This window comes from Mauremys mutica, chromosome 7 (genome assembly GCF_020497125.1).
Source record: "Mauremys mutica isolate MM-2020 ecotype Southern chromosome 7, ASM2049712v1, whole genome shotgun sequence".
NCBI classification, from domain to species: domain Eukaryota; kingdom Metazoa; phylum Chordata; order Testudines; family Geoemydidae; genus Mauremys; species Mauremys mutica.
Genome location: NC_059078.1, coordinates 4,361,870 through 4,378,452, shown reverse-complemented (window position 1 = coordinate 4,378,452; position 16,583 = coordinate 4,361,870). Strand labels below are relative to the sequence as shown.

The 16,583-nt window shown below is 45.5% G+C and overlaps 1 protein-coding gene across 3 annotated transcripts in view; it reads right to left on the bottom strand.

Annotated features, from left to right (window-relative positions):
- Positions 1-16,583, bottom strand: part of PTPRG (protein tyrosine phosphatase receptor type G) — a 569,213-nt gene that overhangs the window by 37,629 nt on the left and 515,001 nt on the right. For all 3 annotated transcript variants that reach the window (XM_045023221.1, XM_045023224.1, XM_045023223.1), the window contains one exon: positions 14,541-14,632. In XM_045023221.1, the coding sequence (XP_044879156.1) occupies positions 14,541-14,632 (92 nt within the window). The remainder of the gene's footprint in view (positions 1-14,540; positions 14,633-16,583) is intronic.

Here is a 16,583-nt window from a genome sequence, read left to right as displayed (position 1 = left end):
CATCTCTGGGTTAGAAGGATTTATAATCAGAGACTGCTCCAGTATTCTGATGGAAGTGCCAGATGTTAGTGTGTGGGATATTCAAATCGGAGGCGAACTGGTTCATCCCTCCCTGGCCAGCAGGATCTGGTATTGCTGCAGGAGTGACTCCTGTTACTCTATAGTGACCAGTGGTCAACTATGGAGTGATGTTGAGAGGCTCTGTAGGGAGCTATCATATGCATGGACATTATGATGCAGAATGAATTTGAGAGGGGCATAATCAGGGGTGAGCTGCAGCGGGTTCGCATGGGTTCGCGAGAACCCGTTGTTAAATTTTAGCAGCCATTTTAGCACCGCTTGTTAAGGGCTGCTAAATTTAACAAAAGTTCCCGCCCACTCCTCTCCTGCTCCGCCCCCTTCTCCTCCCCTTCCCCTGCTTCCCGCGAATCAGATGTTCGCGGGAAGCCTGAACAAGCAGCATGGAGGCAGCCAGCAGGTAAGCTGGGGCGCGGAGGGGGAGGGGAGGTGCGGCTGGCTCAGCAGCTCCCGGTCCCAGACCGCGGCTCCCTCCAGCCCAGCGCCGGCCCGGGGAGTCGGGCCCCGTGGCTGCCGCCGAGCGGCCGGGCCCCGGTGCCGGCCCGGGGAGTCGGGCCGAGCGGCCGGGCCCCGGTGCCGGGCCGAGCGGGGCCCAGGGAGTCGCGCCGAGCGGCTCGGCGAGTCGGGCCCCGGTGCCGGCCCGGCCCGGGGAGTCGCGCCGAGTGGCCGGGCCCCGGTGCGTCGGCCCGACCCGGGGAGTCGGGCCGAGCGGCTCGGCGAGTCGGGCCCCGGTGCGTCGGCCCGGCCCGGGGCGTCGGGCCGAGCGGCTCGGCGAGTCGGGCCCCGGTGCCGGCCCGGCCCGGGGAGTCGGGCCGAGCGGCTCGGCGAGTCGGGCCCCGGTGCTGGCCCGGCCCGGGGAGTCGGCCCGAGCGGCCCGGGGAGTCGGGCCCTGGTGCCGGCCCGGCCCGGGGAGTCGGGCCGAGCGGCCCGGGGAGTCGGGCCCCGGTGCCGGCCCGGCCCGGGGAGTCGGGCCCCGCGGCGCCGGTCGTGGTCCTGGCAGAGTGGACCCGGTCCCCAGGCAGTGTGGTAAGGGGGCAGGGAGGGGGTGGGTTGTGGGGGGGGGTGGATAGGGGTCAGGGCAGTCAGAGGGCAGGGAACAGGGGGATTGAATGGGGGCAAGGGTCCCGGGGAGCAGTCAGGAAAGAGCAGGGTTGGATGAGGTGGTGGGGGCACTAGGGACAGAGAGAAGGGGTAGTTGTATGGGGTAGGGGCTCTGGGGGGCCATTGAGAATGAGAGGAGGGGTTGGGTGGGGCGGCAAGGGGCAGTCAGGGGACAGGGAAGGGGGGATGGGTCAGGGGTCTCGGAGTGTGTGTGTTAAGGAACATGAGGGGTTGGATGGGGCACGATCCCCCCCCCACAGGGGGGGGGAGAAAGGGGGAAACCGGTTGTTAAAATTTTGGAGGGAGGAGGGAACCCGTTGTTAAAAATTTGGCAGCTCATCACTGGACATAATGCAACTCACTTCTCTCCACAAAAGGAGTCGGCATTGCTAACATTGTGGGTATGGATGATATTCACCTGCATTTCAAAAAAACCCATTCATTTTTCACCTAAGAAAGGGCAAGAGGCGATGAACATGCAGTACATTCCTTCAGGAATCAATATGCCCAGTATATTTTAAAACTATAATGCAGGTACAGGTTCATATTTAAAAGGCAGTATAATTAGCAATGTGATTAGGAAGGTATTGGATTGGAATAGACATTTTGGGTCATGAGTGAATCCAGAAGGTCAAAACCAAAGTGCTGCCTGACACTCCTCATTTCTAGTTTGGATTGTCGTTGGAGTTCTGGTGCTTCTCATGGTCTCAACCAGAAGTCCAGCACCCAAATCAGGAACTGTTCATGAGAGGGAGCACCCCAGCCTCACCCCTGTTTTCAAGTGCTTCCTTTTTTCAGTTTCACTTTCCATTGTGCTTTCCCTAAATAATGAAAAATATCTCAGGACAACCTGAGACTTTAAATGTTTTCCACTGGTTGCTGTTTTCTCTATGTAGACTTTCTCCAACCAGCAACTTCTGTACACTGGTATATTGTTGTGTGTTTGTGAAAAAAACAAGTTAAAAAACCTTTATCAAATAAATCAGCGCCCCCCCTTCCAAAAAATTACTGTTGTTATTTAACCCACACTATGTTGCTTGATCACAAAGTTGGTCCCTAATGCTATCTCCTCTGAGAGGGCCTTATATACTTTATTTTTGTTTCTTCTTCTTCCCTTTTTTTTTTTTTTGGAAGGGCCATGATGCTAACATTGGGTGTGATTCCAGCAATAGTTTTACTAAGTCCTGTGTTTTAGTTAAATGCTCTGCGGGCTTCACAATGTTTAATTTCAAAAAGAGATGTGCAGAAGAACTCCTGATAGTGCAAGATGTATCTAGCCTTGCATCTAACCTATGTGTAGCATCTTGTATCCCTGTGTATGTCAGAAAACTGAGTCCCTAAAAGTCATTTATAGGAAAGGGGGGAAATTACATTTACATAATATATTACATATTAAGTGCATGACACGGAGCAATAATGAAAACTTGCTTTTATATATACACACCACAGCTGAATTATCTGTGTAGCTTGCTGTTGAGATAGCTTCACAGTTAACTGCTGCACGGTGTGAACTGCATCTAACATAGGAAATGCTGCAGGTAGAAAAGAACTGTATGTAGGTGCTGATATATTGTTAAATATACACCTTGGGTCAAATCCTGGCCCCACTGACTTCCATAAAGTCAAGATTTCACCCCTTAGACAGACAAGAGCTTACATAAAAAGGCCTAAGTCTACTAAGATATCTTTCACCATTTTAACAATACGAGTATAAGAATGGAAGAATTTGCATCTAAGACTGTGAAAAAATATATTCAAAACAGTCCTGGTCCTGTAACTGATAACTGTATTGTAAAGCATACACACAGGGGAGCTGACATTTCATGTGCAATCTTAGTGCTAGCACTGCCTGAGTTTTGAGTATTTGTGCAACCTGGCCCTGAATATTCTCTAAACCTTTAGTGTTGTGTTTAAGTCTAGTTGCAGTGTATGTATATGTGGGTGCAGTACATTTAGTTAAGCGATAGAATGACTTGACTTGTTAAAGCATTTAAAATAAGGAGGCAATAGAAATGTTAGTGTATCCCTCGGAATTTGTCTGATAGATCATATTTTCTTGCAATACAAAAAGAGCTGGAAAGGTTAGGCAACTTGTTTAGGGTAAAATAACGTCACAGAAGTGGCTATAATATTTCTGAACTGTCAGTGGACATTTTCTAGACAGATCATATCTGCATAAATAATAAAGTAGGGCAACGCAGCTGGTGTCATCCCCAGAGTTTGAACTACATGCTGAAAACCCTTTAAATGTTGTCTCCCTGCTGAAGTCAGTGACCTTAGAATTATTAAGATAAATTATAATTGTAGAGAGCCTCGTATCAGGGGGCACAATTCCTTTTTAACTTTTATGTTATTCAAATTGTAAGCACGAACTAATTATTATTGGTTTTTAAACAATGTCTTTCAAAATGAAAAAGGTGAAAAAAGATTTAAAATGAAAATATTCACACTCAGGGTCTTGATGTTTCAGCATATTGGAAATATTGCACAAAATACCTTTCAGCGAAACTATTATCATCTACATTTTATAATGAAATCAAACGAACACCAGGGCAGATTTCTGATACAGCAGTAGTGCATAATAAAAGCATAAAAAGAAAAGCAGAATATGTAAAATAAGACATGCAGTTCTGCAGTTACATTAATCTCACTTATTTAAAGATTTAATCTAATATAGCACTATTAATCACATGCCAATCACTAACATGAAGGACAATGTTAATTATAAAAATTATACCCGTCATAATGAAATCTGAATTTTAAAACTGCATGTAAAATCTTAGATTAGGTCATCATTAATTATAAATGAAACAGCAATCCAAATGATCTTTTCCCTTTGAAGCAGAAAGGAGCAACCAAATCCATTGTACTAACTTCAGCTCAACAGAATGAAATCATTCAAGCTTTCTATTAGCATACACATTAAACATTATTGTATTAACTTTAAAAAGCCTGGGACAGATCTCATTATTATTTATTGTGAGTATTACTGTAGCATCTATGATTATGACCCCATAGTGCTAGGCACTGTACAAACACTGGAATTGGACTACTCATGCATTTAAAATTAAGCATATGCATAAATGTGGGCTGTATTGGGGACTTAACATTTGAAAGCAAGTACTGAATTTTTCTTCTCAGCCTACAGTCATTGTTGGATTTGTTTAAAGCATTTGGGTTTATTACTAGTTGTGTTTTACATGTATTATTCTTATTTGAACATAATATAAATGTTATACATGCTCTCCAAGGACTTGATAGTACATTTCTTGCACAACCAGAATTCCCATTGCCTGCCGTGGGAGTTTGGATGTGCAGGGAATGCAGGATTACGCCACAAGCTGACTATCCTTTTTAGACACATCACAGAAAGGTGAAGCAGTTTTCTTTCATTGTGGCTACAGCATGTATAAGGAGGAAGTAATATTAAAACATTAAGGGCCAGATTCTTATCCCCGTACTTATACTGAATGACACTTTACTTCAAGAGTGATCCTATTGATTTCAGTTGGACTATTTGTTTAGCAAGGTATTACTCTACATGAGTCATGGTGTCAGAACGTACTACCAAAGTATTTTTAAATGCAGAACTTTGTTCGTTACTAGAATAAATTTGCATTTTCATTTCTACCTGAAATATTTTCCAGGGATGGAAATCAAGAAAGAAGGCATTTTTTGCAAGTTTCAGTGTTGTACTTTTCTGCTTGTAGGGTAGGTCGTAGGCAGTGTTCCCTCTAATTTTTTCCCACCCATATGCGGAATGAATTTTGTTATGTGATGTGTGACACACCACCTCCATACTGGTGCACATAACAAAATTCATGTGTTGGGGGGGTGGGCCGAGGGGTTTGTAGTGTGGGAGGGGGCTCAGGGCTGAGGCAGAGGGTTGGTGTTTGGGGGGGTCAGGATTCCGGCTGGCGATGCGGGCTCTGGGGTGGGGCCGGGGATGAGGGGCTCAGGGCTGGGGGGTGGGGCTAGGGATGAGAGTTTGGGGTGCAGGTTGCTCTGGGGCTACAGCAGGGAGAGAAGACTCCGCCCAGCAGCACCTGGGCACGGGGGAAGGGGAGGAGAAGTGCCTCTCCCCCGGCTGCAGCAGGTCCAGGCCGGGGCTGGTTTGGGGCAGGGGGAGGGACACATCTCTCCGCCGCAACCCTGAGTGTCTGCGCTGGGCTTAATAGGCTGCTGCGCAGCCGCACAGCTTAGCGCGGACTTAGGTCGTAGGATCTACACTGACTACCACACCTCCAAGAACAAGCTAATGAAGGTAAGTAACCGTGCTTTCTTCTGCAAGCATGTGCCAATGTGAGTCCCACTGTGGGTGACTGGCAAGCAGTGTCCTCCCTGGATGATGGGAGGGAGCAGTTTCAGCTGAACAGTGATTGCAGTACTGCTCTTGTGAACTTGGTGCCTTGGCCAGGCAGCCACATCACAAGCATAATGTTTCACAAAAGTCAGTGTGTTACTCCACATTGCAGCTTGACACAACTCAAAGATAGGCACGCTTCTGAAGCTGGTGATAGAGGCAGCCCGTGCTCTGGTGGAGTATGCCTTGATGTTCACAGGAAAAGGCTCATCCACCAGAGAGGATAGCAGATGGAAATGCAGTGTGTGATGCACTTGGAAGTTCTGTGACAAGATGGCATAACCTTTGGATGAGTCAGAAATGGCAAAGTGGCTTGGTCCTACTCTGGTAATAGTGTAGAGCTCAGGATATGTCCTGAGTGGTGAGTTTCTTCTCTCTCAGTGTCGAGTGTTGCCTTGGGAAGAAGACTGCCAAGGTAACGGATTATTTTAGGTGAAAGTCCAAGACCACTTCAGGGTTGAACTTGGGGTGTGGTCTGAGCAGCACCGTGTCCCTATGAAAGACTGCAAAAGGAGGTCGAGCCGTAAGAGCATTTAAGGAGACACAGAGACTTCACTGACTCTGTGAGCCAGGTGATGGCCACCAGAAAGAGCAATGAATAGCAAGATGGTACATGGAGCATTCGGATAGTAGTTCAAAGGGAAACTCCAAGAGCTTCAGGAAGACGGCATTGAGGTCCCATGAGGGAACTGGTTCTATAACTGTAAGTTAAGTATGAAGGAGGCCTATAAGGAATTTAGGTACTGTTGAGTGTGAAAAGATCAAATCCAACTGCACCAGAACGTGACACATCAATATTGCCGCCTAGTTGACTTTTGAATGACAGTGCCGCCTGTTCCTAGACCATCTTTGGAATCGGTGCCTCCACTGTGTCCAGATTTTTTTGGACTGCCCATATGGAAAATAATTTCCATTGTGAGGAGAAAATGTTCCTGGTGGACAGATTCCTGCTTGATATGAGAATGTTTTGGGCATGAAAGGAGCAGTCTTTTTCAGTGCTGCTCAATCAGCCAACATCCAAACCAGCATGTACAACTGCAGGCCTGGGTGCAAGATCTAACCTTGATTCTGATAGTGTGTCTGGGCACGCCTGTAGATCTCATGGACATCTGTAGCATGCATGACAGCCAAAAAATCTCTCAGCCACTAAGAGGCTATCAGGATGACTGTACTCTAAGCCCTCCTGATCTTGGACACAATCTTGGGGATCAAAGAAATTGGTGGGAAGGCATACAGGAGTCCTTGAGACCACCAGGGAAGAAAGGCATCTGGCAACAAGCCCAGACTCACACCTCCTCTGGAACAAAAGTTCATGCATTTGGTATCGTCCTTTTGATGAAAAAGGTCTATCATGGAGTTCCCATAGATGGAATAGGAAGTCTATGATATGCTCCTTCGGTGACCACTTGTGGTTGGTCACTATGTGCCTGCTTAAGAACTCTGCTAGGTCATTGCTGACCCCAGGGAGATGCAGAGCCAGTGGGGTTATCCCATGTTGATGTTACCACTTCTAGAACTGGATGGCCTCCTGGGAAGGAGGTGATAAGCAAGTGCCTCTCAGTTTGTTATATAATGCATCACTGATGTGTTGTCTATCTGGATTTGCACCATGGAGTTCCGCAGAGCAGATAGGAACCCTGTGCAGGCTAGTCTGAAGGCTTTCAGCACCAGGATGACCTGAAATCACATCCTTGTGTTTGCAGGTGGAAGGAGGCAAGGTGGCTTTTGAACGTAGTGCAAACTTGACTGGATCTGATGTGTCTCACAATCATACCGTCAAATTTGCTGGCGGGCCGTGGGAGCAGGGTGTGCTGCGAAGTAGGAGGTAGGCTGGCATCTTCTGCCATACCTCAGTCTTTTCTTGGTCTGGTAGTCAGGATGCTTGCATTGGGAGGACGGAATCCACAGCTTTGACTGGGGCTAGGGCCAGGACGGTTTGTGGTCAGGTGGCTTTAGAATCTTTAAACATGTGCTGAGCGCTCTTTGTCTACTTGCTGAAGAGCTCCATGCCCTAGACCAATAGATCCTCAATTGTGGCCTGTACCCAATGTTTGGTGCCATAATGTTCTGTGGATTGTCACTGTGGTGGCCACAGCTCTTGCCCTGGAGTCGGAGGCATCCACTGAAGTGCTCTCTTGGCCACCTGATGACTTTCCTTTATTATGTCTCTGATTCTATGCTCAGCACAATCTCTGTTGGTGCCAAACTTTGCTGGAGGACACTGGCTTGTCCACTGACAGGATCTTGGACCTTGTCTCCTCATAGGCTGATAGCTCCTTCAAAGGTTGTTCAAGAAGATGTAATTTAAGCCTTACCTCTTGTGACTTACACAGCAAAGGCTCTTCAAGCATCTGCTAGGAAAGTGCAGTTCTCCTCAACAGAAGAGGCACCTTCTATGTCCATCTTTTAAGGGGATCAGTCATCAGAGGATTGACAGGGTCTGATGCCACCATGTTAGGGAACCTTGACAGAGAGAGTTTGTATGGGGTGAGAGTTCTAGCGATCAGTCAAAATGGGTTGACATAGTCACAGCAACTGCAGATGAAGGTCATCAAAGGAGTTATGAAGAAATTCAGAAGGTTTAGCTGAAGCTCACAATGAGCAGGTTGGACACTCACCAGATTCCATCTCACTGTCACGGGTGGGAAGATTACCGCTCTGCCCTCACACAGGGAGAAACGAGGAGGCACAGGGCACATGCACAGCCCTGACAGACCCTGCTACTCAAGAAGTCTCTGGTCTCATGCATCTGAGGCACATGTGCACCTCCTGTGTGGTTCACACTGATAAATACTTGAAGAAGCAGCACATTTACATCATAACCATATCTACTGATGACTTGTAAATCAACTATGTTATTCAGAAACTCTATCATCCATATCATCTGACGCAATCAAAAGCAAAGAATTAACCAGAAAACATCTAATATCAATATAGTCTGAGGCCTGAGAACATGGATGTTACCACTAATGGATTTCTTAAACTGAATTTCTTAAACCCTACCATGTAAATTCAGCTTGGGATACAAAGTGACTAGCATCACAGCCGAGACATTTCTACTCAGACCAGAAACTTTGAAGAACATCTGGCTTAATACATTTAGGTTAACTAACAGCCTCAGTGAGCCAATCATTATGGTAATTTGGATTATGGTAAAATTGGTCAGGGCAGTTATAGTCTCTTAAATTAGGCCATAGAGCCAAGCATGCATTCTACTAATCCTTCAGGTGTTTCTGTACTGATCTTAGAAATTAAAGGCTTGATCCTAGGTGCTACTGAGGCCAATGACAAAATTCCCATTTCCAGGATAGGAATTCTTAAACTCCTGGGGCCTCATCAGGAGATCACTGAAGTCAATAGAAGCCCCAGAAGAATAGCTCACTACATAGGGGGAGAAAAAGCTATGAAATACTTGATCAAGGAGGAAAAGTATGTGGTAGAAATGGAAGAAGTGCCTACCATGTAGCTCCACTGTTACGCCAATGATACCTTTGCTTTGTTTACTGGCTCAGATCTTGTGACAAGAGTAAAATGGGAACTGGCTGGGGGCCTGCCTTTTGACTACAGAAGTGTTATTCCAAAGCAGGTTTTGCATGGTTTGCAGTCATGACTACGAATTCTAGGCAAAACTTGTCTACAGAGGATTAGCTGTTCCTGTTAGTTGTTGGGCCATACCAAGAGAGGACAAGCACAGAAATACCATCAGCAACTTGCAGCAGATGCTGACCCACTTGGAAAACGGGAAAAGGAATGGAAACAGGAAACATTTGCCACAAGGTCTTGCCATGACTAGATGTTTATAACAAAGAGATCCATGGAAAGATGACATGATCCAAAATTCAGTGATTGAGGAAATGATGACAGAGAAGTTGGGAAAAAATTAGCCAGGTGGCAGGTGTGTTTAAGAAATCTGCCATTCAATTATAGGTACATTACACTCCTGGGGGCATGATTCTAAATCAGACTCATGCTGAGTTTAGATTCATATATCACTTGTAATAGCCAGAGGGTGAGTCAGTTAATGATCTCTCCTTTGTCCTATGTTTCTCTAGATCAAGCAGTACGGATAATTATGAATTATGAAAAGGGCTTTATGTTTCAGGGCAAAATTTGCATAGATAAGAGAGCATGCCTATGGGTTAGGTGGCTTCATGCTCAATAATTAAGTAAATTTCGGCAGACGGAAGTGAGGCAGAAAATGGGTAAACTCACTCCTCTGTTAGATGATTTTTCTACTTGTGGACCTGCAAAGCTCAATTTTTATGGTAGAAGCTACTGAAGGTATATTAAGAGGTTGCCAGTGATTTTAGAGTTCTGAGAACAGAGGAAACAGTCAGTCTTGGCAAAACAGTTACACATTTTCAAACACATTGAGCTAAATTGCCTTCAATTGAGTACTGTATGTGCAATTGAGAGTGGAATTTGGTCCACTAAATCCAAGAAAATAGATGCATAGCTCCCTGGATATAGTTAAATATCTTTAAAAGGTATTGCCTTGGGTATTAGAAGCTAATAAGATTACTTTGAAGAACTCGCTTTCGTGAAAATGCCACTTATATTTTACTTCCAGGATCAATATGGCAAGTAAGATTTTCTCACGCTCTCTGGCAGTTTCCAGCAGAAAAAGTTCAAAAGCAACATCTTTTCATCAGAATTACGGGTGAATCAAAGGAGGATTTTGCTGTTCAACCTTTTAAAACCATTTCAGTGGGATGGCTTTATGGGAGCTCTACGTGATATCAGAAGAGAAATGGCCCCTGTTAGCAGGTAGATTGGGGGAGGCGGGAGCAGGTCTTTTCTATTCCTGTGGAAGTGTTTAGATGAGGTCTGGACCATCCAAATGGACTAAGTAGCCATTTTCATGCTACATATCCATTTTCCGGCTGGAGGAAACAGAGTCTAGTGGTTATTGCACAGGGTTTAGCATTCCTGAACTCGAGTCCCAGCTCAGCCATTGACTTGCTATGCCACATTAGACCAGTGGTTCTCAAACATCTGTACTGGTGACCCCTTTCACATAGCTAGCCTCTGAGTGCGACCCCCGCTTAGAAATTAAAAAACATTTTAAAATATATTTAACACCATTAGAAATGCTGGATGCAAAGTGGTGTTTGGGGTGTAGGTGGACAGCTCGCGACCCCCTATGTAATAACCTTGTGACCCCCTGAGGGGTCCCGACCCACAGTTTGAGAACCTCTGCATTAGACAGATCACTTGTGGCCAGATTTTCAATTATTTAGGCACTTGTCTGCATCCTCATTTGCCTCAGTATCTCTTAAAATCTGGCTCGTAACCACTATGTGCCTCAGTTTACCCATCTGTAAAATAGGTGTACTGCCCTCTTCTTCACCGAGGTGTTGCGAGGATTAATTAATTCATGTGCACAGAGTGCTTTAAGATCCTCAGGTGGAAACCACTATATAAAACGCAAGTTATTAATATTATTATACCTAGTACACCTGTGGGTTGAACATATTCACTGAGATCTCCCCCACACATCAGCTACCATTCTTCACCAAAGTAGCAAGCTCTCTTTATATGAATGTATTTGATGAAGAAAAGCATTGGCAGATTGGGATGGACATCGGGATTAAAATCCACCACAAATCAAGTGTTGAGGCATCTCGCCTCTTTGAGGCTTTAACGGAGCTCGAGTATTTTTCCAGAATTGCATTTTTTTTAAAAGGGCCATCCCAGCTGGCAAAGGAAGGGGTTGGTTTTTGGTGCGTCAGGATGTCAGCCTTCCATGTCTCTCAGTGATTATGAAGCTGGTCCCAAGTGGTCTAATGAGGGCATAGTCCATATACGGAGATGGCGGCATTAATTAGTATTATTATTTGTATTACCATCATGCCGAGGAGCCCTAGTCATGAGCCAAGACCCCACTGTTCAAGTCCGAGCAATATCTAACTATACATGGAGGGGGGGATAGTTCAGTGGTTTGAGCATTGGCCTGCTAAGCCCAGGGTTGCAAGCTCAATCCTTGAGGGGGCCACTTGGGGATCTGGGGCAAAATCAGCACTTGGTCCTGCTAGTGAAGGCAGGGGGCTGGACTCGATGACCTTTCAGGGGCCCTTCCAGTTCAATGAGATAGATATGCTGGGCCTCCTTTTCCTCAGCACCCTGCACCCAACTCTCAATCATCCCAGATTCTGACCCCTTCCTGCTCAGCCCGACCATCACCCCAAAATTATTCTGATCACCTGATGCCCCTGCAAAGCCCCACTGGCCCTCCATATCCCAGCTCACTCTCCGTGCCTTTCACACCCACCAACACTCCCATCCCACAGTGATGCTGCCTGGTGCACCAAGGAGCCAAGAAAGCAGTGCCAAGCCCCTCTTGTCCTCTTGCCTGCCCCTAGCTGCCCATCTCCTGCCTGCACCCAGCTTCCCCTTTGCCACATATCCCCTCACAGCCTTATTCAACTCTCCCCTTGTGCCTCCCCGGATTTCCATCTCCTCCACATCAGCTTGGCTGCCCAGCCAGTCTCAGGGACTCTGCTGAGCAAAGCCAGTGAAAGAGGAGATAGGTTAGAAACACTCCAGAACAGAACTAGCCAGCAGAAGTGAACAGTCCCAGGGCTTTTCCTAGCAGAGAACAAGTACTGAATGAGAGGAACGTGTCTCTTTCTCTTCAACTGGGGATTCAGAATCTGTACTGTCTCTGGGCCAGTATGCAAATGTCTCTGTGTTTGGAGCTTGTCAGGATTCTGGTTCTTTAGCCAGGGGATCCCTAAAGAACAGGGGAGAATTTCAACAAGGTCTTATCTTCAAATGTTTCCTCGACCACAGTTATTAAATATTAGCCCAAGAAAATATTAGAGAAAAGTCCACTCTCTCGGGTACTTAGAATTGGAAAAGGTACAGAGAAGGGCAGCAAAAAATTATTAGGAACACGGAACAGCGTCAGCATGAGGACAGATTAAAAAACTGGGACTGTTCAGCTTAGAAAAGTGACAACTAAGGGGGGGGTATGATAGAGGTCTATAAAATCATGAATGGGGTAGAGAAAGGGAATAAGGAAATGTTATTTACTCCGTCATATAACACAAAAACCAGGGGTCAGCCAATGAAATTAATAGACAGCTAGTTTAAAACAAACATAAGGAAGTAGTTCTTCACACTAGGTTCCGTCAACCCATGAAACTCATTGCCAGGGGATGTTGTGAAGGCCAAAACTATAATGGGGTTTGAAAAAGAATTAGATACGTTCCTGGTGGATAGGTCTATCAATGGCTATTAGCTAAGATGGTCAGGGATACAACCCCTTGCTCTGGCTGTCCCTAAACCTCTGACTGCCAGACACTGGGACTGGATGACTGGGAATGGATCACTCGACAAATTGCCCTGTCGGAGTCATTCCCTCTGAAGCATCTGGCACTGGCCACTGTCAGAAGACAAGATACTGAGCTAGATGGACCATTTGTCTGATCCAGTCTGGCTGTTCCGATGTACTCATATATCCCCCATTACCTCAACCCCACAATCTTTAATATATTTATCCGCGCAACATGCCTGTGAGGTAGGACAATGGTATTATCCCCATTAGAGAGGCTTCTGATGCTTTCCCCTTTCTAGTGAGTGTATTTCTCCAGTGTCTCTCGTCCTAGTGCGCTACAGGCATCTTTGAAAGTTTTAGTTAAGATTAATGTAATAGCTGCAGTTGGAATCCTAGAGCTGCCAAACCACGACAGAAAATGAGAAGAAAACAAAGGAAAGATATGTCATCACGTCACAACAATTAGACAATCCTTTGTGAAACTAATGTCACTATAACAAGTTGCATATTTTAGTTCTGTAAGTGAGACTGAATAATACCAAACAAGGTAGCAACCGCAAAGTCCATTCCAACATCATGAAACTTAAAAGCTTCCTTGTCGTCGTCACTGAAGGAGTAAAGAATTCTGTGCGATCAATGATACCTGGAAATATCCCATGAAAATGACCTGGAGCCAATATCTGCTCTTAGCTCCACTTCAGTGTAACTGGGAGAAGAATTTGGCCTATCTTGAATATTGCAACTATAACAAATGGCTGTGAATGATACTTTTGGTGCTTTACTTATATGCAATTCCCCTCTCCCTCAGGGCCGCTCGGGGGGGAAGCAAGTGGGGCGATTTGCCCCAGACCCCGCAGGGGCCCTCACAAGAGTTTTTCAGGGCCCCTGGAGCGGGGTCCTTCACTCGCTCAGGGGCCCGGGAAAACTCTCTTGGGGTCCAGGTCCCCGGAGCTTCTTCTGCTCCGGGTCTTCGGCGGCAATTAAGCGGCGGGGGGTCCTTCTGCTCCAGGACCCGCCGCCAAAGTGCCCCAAAGACCCGGGGTGGGTGGTCCTTCCGCCCTGGGACCCGTCGCTGAAGTGCTGGGTCTTCGGCGGCAATTAAGCGGCGGGGGATCCTTCCGCACCAGGACCCGCTGCCAAAGTGCCCTGAAGACCCACAGCGAGGGGTCCTTCCACCCTGGGACCCGCCGCTGAAGTGCCGGGTCTTCGGTGGCAATTCGGCGGCAGGGGCCCCCCGCTGCCGAAGACCCCTGAATCCTCTGGGCAGTCCTGCTCTCCCTTCCTATATAACAGTGAAGGCCAAATCTGCACCTGGTGTAAATGAGAGCAATCCTACCACCCTGAGTTGAAGCCAATGGAGTTGCTTATGCCAGACTCCGTAATTGGCCCTGAATCTGTATTCAGTTCCAGACTGGATGCCCCACACTTCTATTTTTAAAAGACATCACTTTTGTTTTTGACATTAAAAAAATTTATTCTGGAACTTTTAGTTGAAACCATTTGGGTGAATTGTCTGATGAATGCACAATATTTTCATGGTGAGAGTCAAACTGCAAAGCAAGTTAATTTTCATGAAACAGCATGGACACTGCAAACCTCTGTAAAGACTTTAATCTTGTCACAAACACAACTCTATTGCATACACATAATTAAACCAGAACCTGTCCATAAAAAGTGTGACTTCATTCAGTAATTAACAGGAGGCTAGGCCTGCCTTACCTGGGATAGGTATAATGGGAATACTCTCATTAGGGACCACTCGAGGCGAGCTGCTGTCCTCCACGTAGAAATGAGCCGTCTGAAAACACTTTCTGTTAAAGGAACAGAATAAGTTAAGTGCTATGAAAAATAGCAGATAGAAATGCAGTGAAGAACTTTTGCACATGTTCTGTCTTTCCATTTCTAGTTACATACTGTCAGATGTTACAGCTTTAAATGCTCATTAGAGAAAACACATGTAAGCTGTATGTAACTATATTTATGCTTTCAGTATGACTTTAATTCACTGATACCTATCACACACACCTCCATTTGGGAGCATACTATTGCTACGTATCAGTTCACATTAAATTAAGCACCAAAAGTTTACTATTTGAAATATTGTAGATTTCGAATACACAATTCAGCAAGAAACATACACAGTGCTATGGATCAGTTCTCAAATCAAAACTAAAGCAAGATGTTTCAAGGGAATATGCACCTACTGTAAAACTTTATGCTGTGTAACAGTGGGCAGTATCTAACACAGAATATATAACAGCTGCGTGTTACCCCACTGCTGTTATGAAAGTTACAGTTTCAACAGTAACAAACTTTATTTCTATAAGCCCTAAACCTGTAAAATCCTCTTCATAACCTCCAGCTAACACTGAATCACAGATGCTGCTATAGAAAATGCAATAGATGCTTAGCTTGGGCCGCAGAAGCAGTCTCTGAAAAGGCCCAAGACGACAAGTCAAATGCAGAAACCAAGCTAGAAACCCTGCAAGGAGGACTTAAATCCACCTGGCTGTTTTTACCTGTATTTAATGCAAAGTAGAGAGCACAAGCTGGTCATCATAGAGAAGGCACTGAGCAGATGAGAATCAAGAGATGCAAGAAGCTTCTGCATGGTGATGTTAACTGAGGCAGGGTTTTCCAACATCCGCGTCACTGCTCATTGCTGACTTAATGAGCTGCTTGAGGCTGGAACTGAATATTTAATGAGCCTTGCTCAGTATGAGCTGCTATTGTGAGGAGAGAGGGTCTGCTCTCATCTGTCAGGGGCTCTTAACAATAGTCATGCACTACCATAAAGATCCCTCTTACTGCAGCTCTGAACCAACTGCTCCTCAACACCTGTATGGAGTTGGAACACAGCCCTGATTAACTGCCCCTTTACGGGAATTGTTTCTCCTGCTGAAAGATATTTGCATGTAATAGCTTGTAACTTTCTGCCTGGCCCTATGCTTTTCTCTAATTCTGGACATTGTGTTCTGCATAGAAAGCCCACTCTCTATAGCCTGTTTTGCTGACATTGTCAAACTAATTTATGCTTCCATTGTTTCATCACAGATGCAAACCAGAGTGCTAAAAAGTCACTGAAAAAATCCAAGAATGCTTTAAGGCAAAACGGGTCTTGAAAAGAACCTAAGATCCCTATAGGCCTATGTTTGCACAGCAGCACAATACTAGCTACGGCACTTTGTAAATAATAAAAGTATATGACAAGTAAGCTCACATGTGCTATTGAATATGCAGCCAGAAAAGATCACATTTCACAGCATGGCGTGGCTTTCTTCAAGTGGGTCCTTTTTTTTTTTTTCAGGGAGAGTGTCTTGTACCGTATTAGAGTTATTTATATGGTAAGCATACTTTGCTAGGGAACACCGTAGGGTGAAATCATACACAAGACTCCATATTGCGTGACATTTTAAGGAATTAGTTCATTTCCCTCCTCTCCTCCTCAACTCTGCTGCCTTTTTTTTTTTTTTTAAAGCAAAAAGGGAATTCCTTTATTTTTTGGCAGCCTTTTCTTTGGACAATGCGCACCCTGGGGACACAGGGCAGAATAAATCAGTCACACACAAGGGGAGAAAGTATGAATATGAAACAGGCAAAATGTTCACAGTTTTGATGCATTCAGGACTTTTTTCCCTTGAGTAAATTCTACAGAAAATCCACGGAGAGGTCTCCTGGTAATTGAGGCCTTAAGAACACATACAATTTTCCACATAGCAGTTTAATAAAGATAGGCTTTTTTATTTATTGATCCCAGGGGTT